The sequence below is a fragment of the Schistocerca gregaria genome, chromosome 1 (genome assembly GCF_023897955.1).
Source record: "Schistocerca gregaria isolate iqSchGreg1 chromosome 1, iqSchGreg1.2, whole genome shotgun sequence".
In the NCBI taxonomy this organism is placed as follows: domain Eukaryota; kingdom Metazoa; phylum Arthropoda; class Insecta; order Orthoptera; family Acrididae; genus Schistocerca; species Schistocerca gregaria.
In genome coordinates, this window is record NC_064920.1 from 893,533,130 (window position 1) to 893,552,667 (window position 19,538).

At 39.9% G+C, this 19,538-nt stretch overlaps 2 protein-coding genes across 2 annotated transcripts in view; one reads left to right on the forward strand and one right to left on the reverse strand.

The window, feature by feature from the left end:
• Positions 1-19,538, reverse strand: part of LOC126273842 (TRPL translocation defect protein 14) — a 249,328-nt gene that overhangs the window by 32,623 nt on the left and 197,167 nt on the right. The gene's annotated exons all lie outside the window — the stretch shown is intronic.
• On the forward strand, positions 312-19,200 carry LOC126273863 (uncharacterized). The gene is made up of 2 exons (XM_049977065.1): positions 312-611; positions 16,285-19,200. Exons 1-2 carry the CDS (start codon positions 496-498, stop codon positions 16,802-16,804), a joined length of 636 nt encoding a protein of 211 aa, XP_049833022.1. The 5' UTR covers positions 312-495; the 3' UTR covers positions 16,805-19,200.

Consider the following 19,538-nt stretch of genomic DNA (forward strand, 5'->3'; position numbering starts at 1 on the left):
GCAATAAATTTAGCTAGATCTGTCCAGAACATCGGCATACGTCATCCGTTTCAAAATTCAGGGTGTACGTAAAGACGAAAAACACTATATTCATCAAACAAGCGAGTCAGACACTTTACACAGGCCCTGTGTTCAGCAATTCCCAGCCCACCGGCTGCGATTGCACTCCCTGACATGATATGCGCAAACTTTTGCGCAGAAAAGCAATGCATGTGTGCCAGCATTTTAGTGTTCAGTTAGCAAACATACGTCCTCGTGTTAGTGTTTCCTCTTATATACTACATTCTAAACTAGTGTTACAGTATACTAAAAGGCCTGCTTGTCCTAGATGGACGAATTGTCGATGATACGTGATTTAACAATGTCTTCTATTAAGATCGACTTGTCACACAGGTTATAGCACAGTCCAAGACTGTGGGTTATATATTGAATCGAAGCGGAATCTGAGTTTATTTGACAGATCGAATCACAGTATGCTTGTTTATCTTTATTTTTATGTACCTTGATATTGTTTTGTTTACTGTTGTGAATATGGCGTCGTTGGTGGCAGATTACAGTTCTACTGGGTCGGAAAGTAGCAGTGAGACAGATTCAGAAGAAGATGTCGAAGAGTAAGCTTAGCACATATTAAGTATTTTCTGAATCGATTCGTTCGCATTGCTCAGAGTAAATATTGCTGTTGTGGATCTGAGTATTCGATGTTATTAATACACAATAACAAAAGTACACTATAGCTGTCACTTTTGCTGTGTAACGAAATGCGCTAATTTTGTTTACAGAACTGAGTGTACATTGGAGATTATTGTGAATGTATCAACTCGCATTCAAATAGTTTTACTTTTGTGTTCTTTCATTTGATGGTATGAGAAACAATTAGACATTAGCCAATATTGAAACACTTGGGGCGGACAGGTTCTTGAAAGTATATGCAGTTAAATTCAGAAGGCTTCCCACATAAATTCTATTGTGTAGTAATTGGATGCATCTTATGATTGATTGAGGTCGACAACCACTTTGAACCTAAATTGATATCAGTAGTACAAGTATTATTTACAAGTGTACTTTTACATTTAATAGTAAACATGGCGTTAATATTTGTGTAAGAAGACTTATGACATCACTTGGAAGTATAATGAGTATTGTTGGACAGCTCTGTGAATATAGCTTTGAAGAAAATATTCCTATTTTTAACAGTCTTTCCTATTTCATAACGCCTTCAGTCATTGAAGGTTAGTGTGTTGTATTACCCTCTACGCCCCCCCCCCCCCCCCCCCGTTTCCATCTCTAAATATTGCTTGTGTTGACAGACTGGTCTGTAGCATAGCTTGAGATCTGTAGCGTAGCCTAATGTTTACATTCACGACATATTTAATTCACTTTTCGCCTTACAAACTAGAACTGCAGAGGAAAGTCTGGAAACCTTTTTATTAGACATTGGACAAGTCTCCAACGAATTTTGATGCATGTTGTATACATACCTGTTACAAACAAACTATGAAAAATGTGTGTGGTAGAAGGTTCCTCTATGTAACTTTTACTATTATTGAGCCAGGAAAGTTCTGTCACATGGTTTTCACCTATGGTAGTGTGCTGATATTACAAGTGTTGTTTTTGCCACTAACACTAGTTTCTGTAGGGCCTCCTTCCATGCTGATAAGGGCGCAGTATTGTTCTCCTATTTCCAAATCCAAAGCAGCATTTCCAGATGACCATTTACAAGTGGGAGAAATGGCCAAAAAGTGTTTGTGGTAAATGCACACTTTAAATTGCAAAGAGAAAATGACAACTTAGGTGCAAAGCCAAAAACTTGTAAAACTTTTGGGAGACTGTTCTGAAGGTTTTATTTTCACTCTGGATTTTGTTTTTGACAGCAAGTTTTGTTGTTTACCACACCGGATTTGAAATAAAAGTCCCTCGACAGCCTGAATTGTATCAATGTATTATGTAGAAGATAAAGCATGTCTCTTTCAGTTTGATAAAGCATTGTATGACCTACATTGATGCACCACAAGCCATCTTAAGGTGTACAGTGGAGAGCGTGTTGTGTACCAGTGTCACTTGCCCCCTTTGATGTTCCAGTCATGAATGGTCTGTGAGAACAACTGTTGGTAAGTGTCTGTGTGAGCTCAACTCTCTAATTTTAACCCCATGAGGTTGTGTTTTTAACTAGACAGAGCTGGCAGAAAGCATTACATAGGTTCTCTCTCCTACAGTGTACACCCTCAGAATTTTAACAATTGCCCAAACTGATGCATATTATCTCTCTTTTAACACCTGCTTCTGGTCATTTTTTCACATTCTAAATAACCCTACGACGAAACATGCAGCACTTCTTTGGATCTTCTCTTTTCGCCCTGTCCTCCATTTTGCTGCAAATTTGTAATCATTGTAACACCTCTATGTACAACAGCGCCATCTGCAAAAGTCTGACAGAACTTCTGACGTTATCTATAATGTAATAAGTGATGGGTTTCGTAACATACTCATGGGATATGCCCCAAGTTATTTTTACGTTGGAAGATTTTTCTCTTTTAAGAATGACATGGTGTGTTCTGTTTGTTTGGAACTCTTCAGTCAAATCACAAAGCTGGTCAGATATTCAATACGCTTGTGTTTTATTCATTAGGTGCCAGTGTGGTACTGTACCAAAAGCCTTCTGGAAGTCAAGGAACATGTCATCAATTTGGACATTAAAATAAACTGCCTTCTGGGTCTTGCGGAAAAGCAGAGTGAGCTGGGTTTCACATGGGCAATATTTGCAGCATCCATGTTGATTTGTGCAAAGATTATTTTCTGTCTCCAGAAACATCATAATACATGACCATAAAAAATTTCCAAAATTCTACAGCAGACCGACATCAGTGGTACAGACCTGTACTTTAGAGCATCTGTTTGATGACCCTTCTCAAAAACAGGAATAATCAGACCTTATTTCCAATCTTTGGGAGCACTGTGCTCTTCCGGCGACCTGTAGTACACTGTTCGTAGAAGAGGAGCAGTTTCTTTTGCATATTCTTTGTAGAATCATATATGTATCTCATTAGGGCCAGTTGCCTTTCCTCTGTTGAACGACTTTAGTTGCTTTTTTATCCCACAGTCATGTATTTCGATATCTGGCATTTTGATATTCTTATGATGAATTATAAGTTATCGGAGGAGCTGCAGTGTAGTCCCTCTTGGTGAAATAATTTTGAAAAAGGAAATAGTATTTTGGCCTTCTGTCTGTTATTTTTCCTTTTGATGCCGTTATGGTGACAGTGTCTGAACAGCTGGATTTGATTCATTTACCGATTTCATGTAGGACCAAACTTTCATGGGATTTTTTGTCAGATTGGTAGATAGATCCCCCGTTTAAAATTTGTTGAATGTCTGACAAACCACTTTCCTTATGATAATTTTGACTTTGTTCAGTTTTTGTTTGTCTATTAAGCTTTGCTTTCATTTAAATCTGCAGTGAAGCTCCCTGTGCTTTTGAAGCAGCTTTCTAAAATGAACAGCCGGATCATGGTAGTCTTTTCCACCCGTCACAATTTTACGCAGTACATACCTGTCTAAGGCATATTACACAATACTCTTGATCTTTGTCCATTTTTGCTCTACATTTTCAGCCTCAGAGTTCTTGGCTTGATAATATGTGCCAAGGGTATTGGTCAACAAAGGTTACACATCTGAAGTTCATCAATGTTATCTATCATGAAGAGTCCATGCTGGTGACAGATGCCAATAGAACAAGCCCCAATTCCCAGCTGATGTGCAGAACCTGGCAGACCAGCATTGTCTAGTCAGAAGCAAATCCTTCTAATGAGTAAGGTGCTTATGTTCTTGCCTTATCTTAACTGACATTCCATTTGGGTAATCACTTATTCATGGCAGTGGCATTAACCAACTGCCCATGGACAACAAAGCCATTGGGAATATACACAAAGCAAGACATTACTGCACTTGATGTAGACCATCTCTTTTTTCCCCATTTGTGGAATCGACAGCTAACCTGTTTGAATTTAAAGCTAGTCAGCAAAAAAGAGAGAGAACACGCCAGATTACATTTTCACAACAGCAATCTACATCTACACAGATACTCTGCAAATCATACTTAAGTGCTTGGCAGAGGGTTATTACAATCTTGAACAGCATGTAGAGAACGAAGAGCAATACCTTTCCATGCGAGCTCTCATCTTCCTTATTTTATTATGAAACAATTGTACACATTTTGTAAGACCATTGCAACTGTTTGCCTTTTTAGAGGACTACTATTGTACTGGTGCTGACCTCCAGATTTCTGAACAAAACAGATTTGGTGCTTACAGCATGGAGATATGTGCAATATGGTGGACACTGGAGAAATGATATATATTTGTGCTATGAATTTTTCACCCGATGCAATTACCAAGTGCTCTGCAATCCATCTTTTGCAGGTACTCTGTAGAGAACCTATTCTTTTCACCAGACCACTCTCCCTCACTTGAAGTAATTAGGGAAGGAGATGATATTTGGATAGGTAGCAAAGTATATGAAAATTCAAGCCAACAGAATTGCAGCTATGATAGCAAGTGAGGTCTATTGTTGTGCAATGTAATGTCACCGTATGTGCAAGTCCTCGCTGTTAAGGCACAGGGGACCTCGCTGTTGAGGCGCACAGCCATTAGTCATGGAGAGTATAACTGGGTGATAGTGAGAAATTTTCACTCACCTCCCGACTGGAAACTAACTTCTTGTGGTAGGATTTAAACACGGTGAGCGGCCTTAGGCTACACATGAATGCCACGTTTTGGAGGAGAAAAAGGGGGAAGTCCATAATTTGAATAGGGTGGGTAAGGGGTAAGATAGAGCACAACACGATGAACTTCAGTAGCTAACCCTCTTCCCTGTGTCCTCCCTTAATAACAGCTCCCCTCAGTTATATAGTTAGGAACTGTCCTTACACTGAATCTTCCTCATGTAGTTTTCTGGATGCACTATCCAGTAGTTCCTGTGTCCAACTAACCTCCACTACCTCACTTCACTCGATTAATTTACACTCACACTATCCTTGTGAGGTCACCCTTTAGACTGTTGGGCTATTATGTGCAATGCTCAATGGAATATCAGTTGCCTGTTACTGCTGTTGTGGAGTCGGTTCACATGCCTTTTGCATTTGTTTATGTATTCTCTTCGAGTCCGCCTCCATGAACCATGGACCTTGTCGTTGGTGGAGAGACATGCATGCCTCGGCAATACAGTAGCCGTACTGTAGTTGCCACCACAACTGAGGGGTATCTGTTGAGAGGCTAGACAGACATGTGATTCCTGAAGAGGGGAAGGAGCCTTTTCAGTAGTTGCAGGGGCAACAGTCTGGATGATTGACTAATGTGGCCTTGTAACATCAACCAAAATGGCGTTGTTGTGCTGGTACTGCAAACTGCTGAAAGCAAGGGGAAACTACAGCTGTAATTTTTCCCGGGGGCATGCAGATTTTCTGTATGGTTAAACATTGATGGTGTCCTCTTGGATAAAATATTCTGGAGGTAAAATAGTCTCCCATTCAGATCTTCGGGCAGGGACTACTCAGAAGTACTTCATTATCAGGAGAAACAAAACTGTCATTCTACAGATTGGAGCATGGAATGTCAGATCAGTTAATCAGGCAGGTAGGTTAGAAAATTTGAAAAGGGAAATGGATAGATTAAAGTTAGATATAGTGGGAATTAGTGACATTCAGTGGCAGGAGGAACAAGACTTCCGATCAGGTGAATACAGGGTTATAAATACAAAATCAGATAATAATAATGCGGAGTAGCTTTAATAATTAATAAAAAAGCAGGAATGCAGGTAAGCATAGTGAGCACATTATTGTAGCCAAGATAGCACAAAGTCCACACATACCACAGTAGTCCAAGTTTATATGCCAACTAGCGCTGTAGATGATGAAGAGATTGAAAAAATGTATGATGTGATAAAATAAATTATACAGATAGTTATGGGAGACAAAAATTTAATGGTCATGGGGGACTTGAATTTGATTGTAGGAAAACGAAAAGGAAAAATCGTAGGCAAATATGGACTGAGGGTAAGGAATGAAAGAGGAAGCCACCTGGTAGAATTTTGCACAGAGTATAATTTAATCATAGCTAACACTTGGTTTAAGAATGATGAAAAAAAGTTACAGACTTGGAAGAATCCTGGAGACAATGGAAGGTTTCAGATAGATTATATAATGGTAAGACAGAGATTTAGGAATGAGGTTTTAAATTGTAAGACATTTCCAGGGACAGATGTGGACTTTGATCACAATTTATTGGTTATGAACTGTAGATTAAAACTGAAGAAACTGCAAAAAGGTAGAAATTCAAGGAGATGGGACCTGGATAAACTAAAAGAAACAGAGGTTGTAGAGATATATTAAAAACAAAGATTCCAAGACTTACCAAGCGGGAAAGCGCCGGCAGACAGGCACATGAACAAAACACACAAACACACACACACAGAATTACGAGCTTTCGCAACTGGCAGTTGCTTCGTCAGGAAAGAGGGAAGGAGAGGGAAAAATGAAAGGATGTGGGTTTTAAGGGAGAGGGTAAGGAGTCATTCCAATCCCGGGAGCGGAAAGACTTCCCTTACGGGAAAAAAAGGACAGGTGTACACGCGCGCACACACACACACACACACACACATATCCATCCGCACATACACAGACACAAGCAGACATATTTGAAATATGTACACCTGTCCTTTTTTTCCCCTAAGGGAAGTCTTTCCGATCCCGGGATTGGAATGACTCCTTACCCTCTCCCTTAAAACCCACATCCTTTCATTTTCCCCTCTCCTTCCCTCTTTCCTGACGAAGCAACTGCCAGTTGCGAAAGCTCGTAATTCTGTGTGTGTGTTTGTGTGTTTTGTTCATGTGCCTGTCTGCCGGCGCTTTCCCGCTTGGTAAGTCTTGGAATCTTTGTTTTTAATATATTTTTCCCATGTGGAAGTTTCTTTCTATTTTATTTACAGAGGTTGTAGAGAGTTTTAGAGAGAGCATTAGGGAATGGTTGACAAGAGCAGGGCAAGGAAATACAGTAGAAGAAGAATGGGTAGCTTTGAAAAATGAAATAGTGAAGGCAGCGAGGATCAAGTAGGTGAAAAGATGAGGGCTAATAGAAATCCTTGGCTAACAGAAGAGATATTGAAGTTAATTGGTGAAATCAGAAAATATAAAAATGCAGTAAATGAAGCAGGTGAAAAGGAATACAAATGTTTAAAAAATGAGATCAACAGGAAGTGCAAAACGGCTAAGCAGGGATGGCTAGAGGACAAAAGTAAGGATGTAGAAGCATATATCTCCAGGGGTAAGATACTGCATGCAGGAAAATTAAAGAGACCTTTGGAGAAAAGAGATCCACTTATATGAATATCAAGATCTCAGATGGAAAACCAGACTTAAGCAGAGAAGGAAAATGGGAAGTTTCAACCGATGACAGCGCAATAGTCGTAGCACTCACACAGATGAAGCTGCTGAAGTTACTGTTCTCGCTTCCATTGCTATGAATCAACTTGTGAGCACACGACAGCTTGAACAAGAGGCTGGCATTCCTAAAACCAGTGTACATTGTATTCTTACACGTCACCGGTTCCATCCTTGCCTTGTATACCTACATCAAGAATTGCATGGGAACGATTTCCAGAATCGTGTATAGTTCTGTCAGTGGGCACAGCAGCAAATCCTTGCCAACCCAAACTACTTCTCCAATATTCTATTTACCGATGAATGTTCCTTCTCAAACAAAAGACAGGTAAATACAAGGAACATGCATTATTGGTCCAGCAACAACCCACGGTGGCTTAGACAGGTGGAACATCAGCATCAGTGGGAAGTTAACGTCTGGTGTGGGATGCTTGTTACTACAATTATGGGCCCTTATTTCATCAATGGTAGTTTAAACGACACAGTGTATGCCAGCTTCCTCAGATGAATTCTTCCTTCTCTTCTGGATGAAGTGCCCCTAAGAACCAGAATGCTTATATGGTATCAACACGATGGACGTCCAGCATATAATGCCTTTCATGCACACGTCATGTTCTGAGCTGAAGGTATCCTGTCAGATGGATTGATTGAGGAGGAACAATTACTTGGCCTGCTAGGTCTCCTGATTGAAATCCTTTTAACTTTTTTTTTTTTTGGGGGGGGGGGGGATGCATTAAAGACGTTGTCTATCGCGACAACTCCAGAGGACATGTTGTTGTTGTGGTCTTCAGTCCTGCGGCTGGTTTGATACAGCTCTCCATGCTACTCTATCCTGTGCAAGCTTCTTCATCTCCCAGCACCTATTGCAACCTACACCCTTCTGAATCTGCTTAGTGTATTCATCTCTTTGTCTCCCTCTACAATTTTTACCCTCCACACTGCCCTCCAATACTAAATTGGTGATCCCTTGGTGCCTCAGAACATGTCCTACCAACCAATCCCTTCTTCTAGTCAAGTTGTGCCACAAACTCCGTTTCTCCCCAATCCTATCCAATACCTCCACATTAGTTATGTGATCTACCCATCTAATCTTCAGCATTCGTCTCAATCACCACATTTCAAAAGCTTCTATTCTCTTCTTGTCTAAACTATTTATTGTCCATGTTTCACTTCCATACATGGCTACACTCAGTACAAATACTTTCAGAAACGACTTCCTGACACTCAAATCTATACTTGATGTTAACAAATTTCTCTTCTTCAGAAACACTTTCATTGCCATTTCCATGCTACATTTTATATCCTGTTTACTTTGACCATCATCAGTTAGTTTGCTCCCCAAATAGCAAAACTCGTTTACTACTTTATGTGTCTCATTTCCTAATCTAATTTTCTGAGCATCACCAGACTTAATTCGACTACATTCCATTATCCTCGTTTTGCTTTTGTTGATGTTCATCTTATATTCTCTTTTCAAGACACTGTCCATTCTGTTCAACTGCTCTTCCAAGTCCTTTGCTGTCTCTGACAGAATTACTATGTCATTGGCGAACCTCAAAGTTTTTATTTCTTCTCTGTGGATTTTAATACCTACTTCGAACTTTTCTTTTGTTTCCTTTACTTCTTGCTCAATATACAGATTGAATAACATCGAGGAGAGGCTACAACCCTGTCTTACTCCCTTCCCAACCACTGCTTCCCTTTCATGTCCCTCGACTCTTATAACTGCCATCTTGTTTCTGTACAAATTGTAAATAGTCTTTCGCTCCCTGTATTTTACTCCTGCCACCTATATAATTTGAAAGAGAGTATTCCAGTCAACATTGTCAAAAGCTTTCTCTAAAGCTGCAAATGCTAGAAACGTAGGTTTGCCTTTCCTTAATTTAGCTTCTAAGATAAGTAGTAGGGTCGGTATTGCCTCCCGTGTTCCAATATTTTTACGGAATCCAAACAGATCTTCCCCGAGGTCCGCTTTTACTAGTTTTTCTATTTGTCTGTAAAGAAATCGCGTTAGTATTTTGCAGCTGTCTCATACCTCTTGCTCACCAGATGGTAGAGTTTTGTCAAGACTGGCTCTCCCAAGGCCGTCAGTAGTTCCAATGGAATGTTGTGTACTCCCAGGGCCTAGTTTCGACTCAGGTTTTTCAGTGCTCTGTCAAACTCTTCACGCAGAATCATATCTCCCATTTCATCTTCATCTACATCCTCTTCCATTTCCATAATATTGTCCTCAAGTACACTGCCTTTGTATATACCCTCTATATACCCCTTCCACCTTTCTGCTTTCCCTTCTTTGCTTAGAACTGGGTTTCCATCTGAGCTCTTGATATTCATGCAAGTGGTTCTCTTTTCTCCATAGATCTCTTTAATTTTCCTGTAGGAAGTATCTATCTTACCCCTCATGAGATAAGCCTCTACATACTTACATTTGTCCTCTACCCAAGCCTGCTTAGCCATTTTGCACTTCCTGTCGATCTCATTTTTGAGACGTTTGTATTCCTTTTGGCCTGCTTCATGTACTGCATTTTTATATTTTCTCCTTTCATCAATTAAATTCAGTATTTCTTCTGTCGCCCAAGGATTTCTACTAGCCCTCGTCTTTTTACTTACTTGATCCTCTGCTGCCTTCACTACTTCATCCCTCAAAGCTACCCATTCTTCTTCTACCGTATTTCTTTCCCCCATTCCTGTCAATTGCTCTCTTATGCTCTCTCTGAAACTCTGTACAACCTCTGGTTTAGTCAGTTTATCCAGGCCCCATGTCCTTAAATTCCCACCTTTTTGCAGTTTCTTCAGTTTTAATCTACAGGTCATAACCAATAGATTGTGGTCAGAGTCCACATCTGCCCCTGGAAATGTCTTACAATTTAAAACCTGGTTCCTAAATCTCTGTCTTACCATTATATAATCTATCTGAAACCTGTCAGTATCTCCAGGCTTCTTCCATGTATACAGCCTTCTTTTATGATTCTTGAACCAAGTGTTAGCTATAATTAAGTTGTGCTCTGTACTAAATTCTACCAGGCGGCTTCCTCTCTCATTTCTTACCTCCAATCCATATTCACCTACTATGTTTCCTTCTCATCCTTTTCCTGCTATCGAGTTCCAGTCATCCATGACTATTAAATTTTTGTCTCCCTTCACTATCTGAATAATTTCTTTTATTTCACCATACATTTCTTCAATTTCTTCGTCACCTGCTGAGCTAGTTGGCTTATAGACTTGTACTACTGTCGTAGGCATTGGCTTCGTGTCTATCTTGGTCACAATAATGCATACACTATGTTGTTTGCAGTAGTTTACCCGAACTCTTATTTTTTATTAATTATTAAACCTACTCCTGCATTACCCCTATTTGATTTTCACTGATCATGCACTAAGACTGTTGTTAGGCAGACCATGATATTTTTATTTATTGCTTCTAATTCTATTTGCATCACATTTAGCAGACAATATCCACATATGCCGCTGAATGTACCTACAAAATTATATCATTATATGGCATATAGTTCAGAATATATGAGGGAAGGAGGAGATGAACAGGGAGAGGAAGAGGAGGATGTGGACATAGAAAGGAAAGAGGAGGAGATGAGCAGAGAGAGGGGAAACAACAGACGCGGGGGGGGGGGGGGGCAGGTGTATGAGGAGATGGACAGAGAGTGGTGGATGGAGGAAGCGGACAGAGAGAAGAGGGAAGGGAAGGACAGAGAGAGGGGTGAGGAAAGGATGGATTGGGGGGGGGGGGGGGGGGGGGAGAGGTGTGTGAGGAGATGGACAGAGAGAGCGGGGAGGAAGAGATGGACTAATAGAATTGAAATAAAAACATACCAGAGGAACACTGGGAACTCAGCTAGTTTTAAAAATTTTTTTAGGTTTCTGGTTCATTTTCTAGAATAAGCTTGTCTGGATATCATACCTGAGGGATTGAAAATGATGATTCCTCAATGTGCTCATTATTTTAAAATGTCTTACCCACCAGTCATAGGGAGCAGACAGAATTTGTCTACACCAGTTTTGTAGAGTTTTGTTTATGATTTGGCAAAATTAATGCTGTATGATATCTGGGGCTGCTCTGTCACCCTGCATGATGACATGTGTGGAGTACATCATGAAGAAACCATGTGGGCATACTATCACATGGACATTTAAAACCAGCTCCAACCCCAACTTTGATGATGAGGATGGAGAGCTATCACTTCTCGTTATGTGGCATTTCTTCAAGGTATGGCAAGTACATAAAATTTATTTGTTATGGAAGGCACCCTGCACACCACAGATAACTGTTTACCCACCTATAGTAAACATTGCGGTAATCACTTATAAACAAAGAACCCCTTTGAAATTCAAGCAAAGAGCTATATTTTACAAACTGATGCAGCAGATATTGTGTTATACTTAGCATGCAGCAGATAACCACACTGGTTTCTGAAGAAGCCCAGAGTTATTCTTTTTGTTTTTTAAAGGAAGTGTCCCCAATGTAGTTTTTAAAATTTCTTTTGCAATACAGGTATTTCATACAAGCATCAAAATTTTATTGCAGTCTATACTGATGAATCTGAACATGAGGACTCTGTTTACTACTCAGATGTTTTCCCACACCAAGCCTCAGGATTTGCCTCCTGCCAAAAAAATTTGCAGTTCACATTGAACTATATGTGACCCAAAGGCACTGGAGCAGAAATGTCATGACAGAGGGAAGAATTTGCTCTGTTTACCTCAGTGCTCTTCAAGCGACTCAGCAGGTGTACCCAGCAGAGAAAATGTTCCAGATTATTCATCATTATCTTCTCTTGCAACAATAACAGAAGAAGAAAGTGAGATTCTGCATGTTGGAATTCAGGGGAATGAGGAAAGCGACATACCACATTTTAACAAGAGAGTTTTATATTCATATGTGAGGGCAGCAATATATTTTTTAAGTAGAGATCTGCCCTCTATTTTAGCTGATGATAAGGCGAGTGTAATGCACATTTAAAAATATTGTGTGCTGTCTGGACTGAGGTCTAAAGTTGCAGATTGGAGATTTTAATGTGTTTTCACAGGGTTAGCACACTGTGTGTATTTACACTGATGTTTTACGAAGGTTGTTTTTTAAGTAAGGGCCGTTCGTGCGTATTGTCCCGTAGTTCACGCGGACGCCTCAACAAGTCACCGCGCCACTTGCGGGCATCCTTCCCATTCACACTGATGCAAGTTGCAGCTCTGTAGCTGACGTGTACACATCGCTGTGCTACTTTGTAATGTTTAAGATTATTGAATCGCCCGCCGCGTGTGAGATACGGTCAGTGATAAGTTTTTTGACCGTGAGAAGCCTATCAGCTGCAGAAATTCATCGTCAGTTAACAGAAGTTTATGGCTTGAATGCAATGAGTGAAGGTAAAGTGCGTTAATGGGTTAGAGAGTTTAAAAATGGCCGTCAAAACGTCCATGACAAAGAACGCTCAGGCCAGCCCTCTGTGATCACTGATGATTTGGTGGCTGCAGTCGAAACAAAGATTCGTGAGGACAGAAGATTCACAATTTCCACTCTTTCTTTGGAATTTCTGCAAGTTTCAAGATCGGTTTTGTACAAAATTGTGTCTGAAAACCTAAACTTTAAGAAACTGTACTTGGTGGGTACCCAGACTCCTCACAGAGAACCACAAAGAGAAGAGATTTGCCACTTCATTGGACTTTTTGATTCGTTACGAGGAAGAAGGTGATGACATGTTGAGTCAAATTGTCACTGTAGATGAAACATGGTTATCCCATATCACTCCCAAAAGCAAGCGACAATCGATGGAATGGTGACACACAACCTCGCCCGTCAAGGTCAAAGCCAAACAGATGCTGTCAAAGCACAAGATTATGGCAACTGTGTTCTGGGACCGGCGCGGTGTTTTGCTAGTGGACTTTAGGCCACAAGAAACGACAATTAACTCAGATACCTACTGTGCAACTCTAAAGAAGCTCCACAGAGCAATTCAAAACAAAAGGTGCGGCATGTTGCAAAAAGGAGTTTTGCTCCTGCACGATAACGCTTGGCCTCACACCTTTCAAAAGACTAGAGATATGATTGATTCTTTACGCTGGGAAGTTTTGGACCATGCACCATACAGCCCCCGACCTTGCTCCTAGCGATTTTCACCTTTTCCGGCACCTGAAACACCATCCTGGCAGGCAGCGCTTCAATGACGATGAAGTGAAAGCGGCCGTAAACTCTTGGCTGTCGGAGCAGGCGGCCAAATTATTTGAAGGGCGAATTAAAAACTTAGTTGTACGGGATGACACGTGCTTAAATAAACAAGGCAACTATTTAGAAGAATAGGTAAAAGTGTGTAGAATCAGAAAATAAAAGTTTTTTTACAAAAGTATTTGTATCTTTTTTTAAAAAATAAAAACGACCCTTACTTAAAAAACAACCCTCGAATATGTTGCTCTGCCAGTCAGTGTCCATATTTTATTGAAATTTAAGTCTGCTCTATTAATACAGTGTTGTTATTTCTGGATATGTGAGTGCATGCATGGTGTAAATATGCATATGTGTTTTATGAATATGTTTCGTATTTAACTTAGCGATATATTTATCATTTTGCAATTTTCATCACACTTGCCTTCACGTTTTTTTATATTGGTACCACAGAAAAGAATACCAATATGCAGGAATCCTACCACCACCACCACCACTAAGCTTTAACATTGGTGCCATGAAATTGGGATTATGTTATTGAAATCACCAAATTTAAAGCAAAGCTTTGTATAGAATGATGCTTTCACTCAGCAGCAGTATATGCTGTCTTGAAAATTTGTGGATTAAGAAGTTGCAATATTTTGTATACATTTCCCCCATGGAATCATCAGTTTAATGTACGGTGGTATTCGTATGCTTGCATCATATAGTGCACACTGAGATTCACATGTTTGTATATTTTTTCCTATTTGTTGTACAATTACAGTAATATCATACTAACCAGCAATACAAGTCATTTGAGGGAGGTAGCAACATGATGCAGATATAATCCAAGTTGCTATCATCTCATTAGTGAGTAGAAGGATCATGTGACAATGAGAAAATCAGTTGTTGGAAGCAGGGGAAGGGAGGGAGGGGGGAGATAGAGAGGGGGGGGGGAGGAGTGAGTTGTGGACAGCCAAACCAATTTGGTGAAGCATTACTGTCTCCAAAGGGCCTTCAGCTGTACACTTCCCTCATGTTGGCATAATTTATAAATATTTTGCATCCTTTTATGAATTCCCTCACTCATATCTTAAGAACCTGATGCCTTAGACCTTTTAATGGTAATGAAAGCTAATTTTATCAATACCTAATACAGGAACAGTCTTGCTCATCAGTGGAGGGGGCTGCTTTCAGGCCAGGGAAAACCCCTGCCTGACCTTCTCCCCCACTAACACCCCTCCCCTTCTCCACTCCATTAATTTTCACTGAAACTTTGCATGTTTCAACTTTGAAAATGTTATTTTTGATCATTACTCGCAGGCCAGTGTTACGGGAGAATATTGTTACAATTCTCTTGTTAAGGTATTATTTCTAACCTGATTGACCTACAATAGAAGGGCTGTAAAACAACAGTCCGTGTAAAACGACAGTCTAATCCTACAACATATAAGATAAACTGTTGCCAACCCCTGTGATGGGAGGAAGTAACATTTACCAGGCTAAGAATAGGGCATTTTTCATTGATACACAGCTTCCATTTTTGATGAGATGACCAGCCAGTATGTGAAAGTTGTTTCAGCTTAACATATTTTAGCAGAAATGTTTTATTTATTGTCAAGAGGGCAAATATCAGCTTATCTGGAATCTCTGCTATTTTAGACAACAATGGGGCAAATGTATCACATATTTTAAAATTTTGTGAAATGCCAGCACTCATCTATAACCGTAATATGTTAATCGGGTGATTCTCTGTTGTAAGATTTTACAGTTATCTTTAGAGCAATTTTGATCATTGCAAATTTTTTATCGGTTCTAGTAATTAGACATCTACACATTTGGTTACAGTGATCAAGATATATAATTGTTGTACAGTTTAGTATGTCACCTGATTTCATCCCCCAAACACTGGAAGATTTAATGAATTACAAGTGGGTTGGTCAATCGAGTTCTTGTTCACAACCAGCCATATACATTCATGTTAAAATTGTATGATTTTACCACAGTTTTGCTCTTATATTAAGGGCAAATGGCAGAACAGTTCTATCTTATTGCCTATCATCACTCCTCATTTGCAGTTAGCTCACCGACAAACAGGAGAATAAGGAGTGTTGGTAGGGATTTAGCGCTCCCCACATGACTGGTCCATAAATGTTGACTTTTCAGGGCATAAAAAAATTTTGCTGATATATCAGTGGGACACAACTGTACAGTACAGTAATATTGCTTGTGAGAAAAGACTTATTTGTTCTTTTCACTAAGTGCATGGGTCATATTCAGCTAGGGTCCCAATTACCATGATGTAGAGCACCTTAATACAAATGTAGTTATTTGGTGTCCAGTAAAGTGAGAGTGGGCTCCTCATTGCTACCTCCAAGACTAAGTGCACTCACACATCATTAGCTCAAGTCATAAAGTGTTAACACAAGGCTCCCTGTCACATGTACTGCCCCAAAACTGTGTGCGCACCTCATACTACATGCACTTTATAAGGCAGTTGAGTAGCACAGTGCAAAGGCTGTTGGATAGCCCTGAAGATGACTTTTTTTTTAATAAAGATAAAAGAGTAGAAATTGTAATCTGTGGCACACTTTAGTACTAGCATTATTTGATAATTTCATAATTTACTATACTGTTTCAGTGAAGTTTAGTTAAATACAGGGCAAAACTTTCTATAATTACAACTTGTATCCCTTCATTTCAGAACGAACAAAGGAGGCTGCAGTACTGAGAAGCTTCCTCATCCTGAGTTTGGCTCTGCTGGCATATCCTGCATGAAGAGTTCTGTGTTCTCTAATCCCTTTGTAGAGGCAGAAAATGCAAAGAAAGCCATTCTTGAGAAACATGTTAAAATGACACCAACAAAAGAAGAGATAACGATGATTAATGGGAAGAAAATATGTTGGAATTTCAGGAAAGGAAGATGTAGGTTTGGCCACAACTGCAAATTTGCACATGATTCTGATTTGCCAAATATGAATACAGAAAATCAGTCTGAAAGTGGTGATGTATATAATGGTCAGACAGTTGTTTTACATGACAGTATTGGAACTGGTGATTCTGAAATTGGCAAATGTAGTGAGAATTTACTAAGTGTAGTAAGTAAGAAAAAGAGGCCAGGTCTTGCGCAGGAACTTGTTCCTGGAAAGAAGGTACTGAAATTGTACAAAAAACAAAAAGTTAAGGATGGTATTTGGAGTGGTAGCACAGTTGGCAACAAGTGAAAATGTTTCTAACTGGAAATGAATTGCAGTTTTTCTTTTAATTATAAATATGAACTTCTAATATATACATTTTAGTTTTATTAAATGGTATTCTACCAACTTAAAATGTGTTTGATTTTCCAAAACAGTATTTCAGTGTATTTGCATTTTAATTTCTTTGAGTAATCAAAATCCACTTGGAAATGAATGTTATACAAACAAGGATTTGCCTGTGTGTGTGTGTGTGTGTGTGTGTGTGTGTGTGTGTGTGTGTGTGTGTGTGTGTGTGTGTGTAAGGCATCACCTACGAACAAATCAATCTTTGGTACTGCAATGGCAGTACCTTGCCTCCTAGCTGGTGTCCCTGCAACAGATGTAGATTCAACACCTGTCCAGTGCATCCTCTCACTACCACTGACCCCATTCCTGTCACTGGCATCTCCTGCCTCATTAAAGGCAAGGCCACCTGTAAGAGCAGCCATGTGACCTACCAACTTAGCTACAACCACTATGCTGCATTTTAATTGGGCATGACAACAAACAAGATTTCTGTCTGCGTGAGTGACACAGAGAGAGGTGGCGCAGTGGTTAGGACACTGGACTCGCAGAATGACAGTTCAAATCTGCGACCAGCCATCCTGATTTAGATATTCTGTGATTTTCCTAAATCACTGTCGGCAAATGCTGAGATAGTTTCTTTGAAAAGGGCACAACTGATTTCATAATCCAAGTTCGAGATCTATCTCTACTGACCTCACTGTAAATGGAACCTTAAACTCTAACCTTTCTTCCTTCGCATGAATGATCATGGCCAAACTGTGGCAAAGTGACTACTGTACCACTCAGTTGCTAAACATGCCACCCAACATTATGTGCTTCACTTCAATAACTGCTTCACAGCCTGTGCCTTTTGGATTCTTCCTGCTAACATCAGTTTTTCTAAACTGCACAAATGGGAACTCTGCCTAGAACATATCCTTTGTTCCCATGATCCCCCTGGCTTCGACCTTCCTAGCCCCTGTATTCCATCTGCCTTTCCTCTTCCCTGCTCCCACTCCAGTAGTACACATGCCTATCCACCTGTGTAGTCATTTCTTCTTCTCCTTCTATGCCCCCTTTCCTCGTCCCTCTTGGCCCCTCCCCCTCCCCCAGCACTGCCTCTCGATGCTGCACCTGGCAACTCTTATCATGTCCCCAACATGTTCCTACATGCTTCCAGAGGCAGCACTAGTATCTTCCCTCACCTCTAACCTGCTACCGCTCGTCTCACGCCTCTTCCGTACCCCCACTGCTCAGATTCAGTTACATTTGAGCCTTAGTGCCTGGAGACAATGGCAGTGAGTTAGTCTTGTGTGTGTGTGGTTTCTATTTGTGAAGAAGGATGATTTCCCAAAGCTGAAATATTTCCATCATTCTTTTTCATTGTGCCTGTCTGCAACATGGTATCTCCTGTTTGTGGTGAGTAGCAGTATGTCCTTTCCATGTTATCGGTAATAATTGCATTATTTTTGGAAGTCAACGATAACAGCAGTGTATTGCTCAGGGAAACTGCTTAACTAAGGAAAGGGCTTTCTCAATGCTCTTGCCGTTGCTAATGTTCTAGCTGTGATGCATCATATAAGCCACATTCTCTGTGACATGCTGCCATTCAGAGGCAAAATGTACACTGGCTACCTCATCTTGTGCAATTTGCATATACTGTGTAAATGGTTTTGCCTGCTGCGTTACTATGACAAACTAAACTGTAGCAATACAGTTCATTGGAGATGCAGTGCCATCATTATTTGTGCTTTCTGTATAATAAAGTGTGTATTCAATAAACTGTAGTTTTCACAACTTTGAAACCAGTAATCAGGTTACACCAACTTCACATATGCATTATAAAATGTACTATAGACCTGCCACTACTCAGATTCCATTAATTAAAGCTGCTTTTACAGATGATGTGAAAATGGAGTATAGGGTGACCACGGATTTGGACAAAGACAGGGTTTCCACTTAAAGGAATCATGTGGGATGTGCTCATTGACAACACCTGCAACTACAGTGCTCTAAAGCAGAAGCTGTTGGCTCTCCAGTGTGCACATTATACAGAACTTTCTTCTTAGACTTTCTTGAAGTCCCCTTGTTAACTTCGCTAGTGATTTTCAAATATGCCAAAAGAACACAGAAACCCAATTTTGGAAAACAGTGGGCTACTAAATATACTTAACGTGCACACGATAAAACTGGTTTCAGAGTTGTTTTTTAACTTGTTTGCCTCGATATCCTCCAAGTTAATCCCAAAGTGTTCATTTGTACATAATCAATGGAGATGCACACAGTTAACTACAAAAAATCATACCAAAGACAATGTACTTTTTTTATATAGACCACACATTTTATTGCAAAAACCTTCAAATACAGAATTTAAGCTGTAATCTAATATGATTTCTGCTTGGTTCAGCGTGTGGCACAGTAAGTGATCTTACATTATATTGGTTCATATTTTGTGACATGTTACCAAAATCCAACAATGCTGTGCCACATGAAATTCCTTATTGTGTATCCACAAACCTTCATCCTGCTCCTCATCCATATTAATTTTCACTTCCTGTGTGAGGGTGTCTTCAGTTACATGTGTGATTTGCAGACTATAATTGTAAATAATGTTATGCAGATGCATTAATCTGTGATGCCGTGTTATGACTTGCACCAGGCAGATAAGTATGACTAAAAGCATTGAAATTACTAGACCCATCCTTAGACAATATTT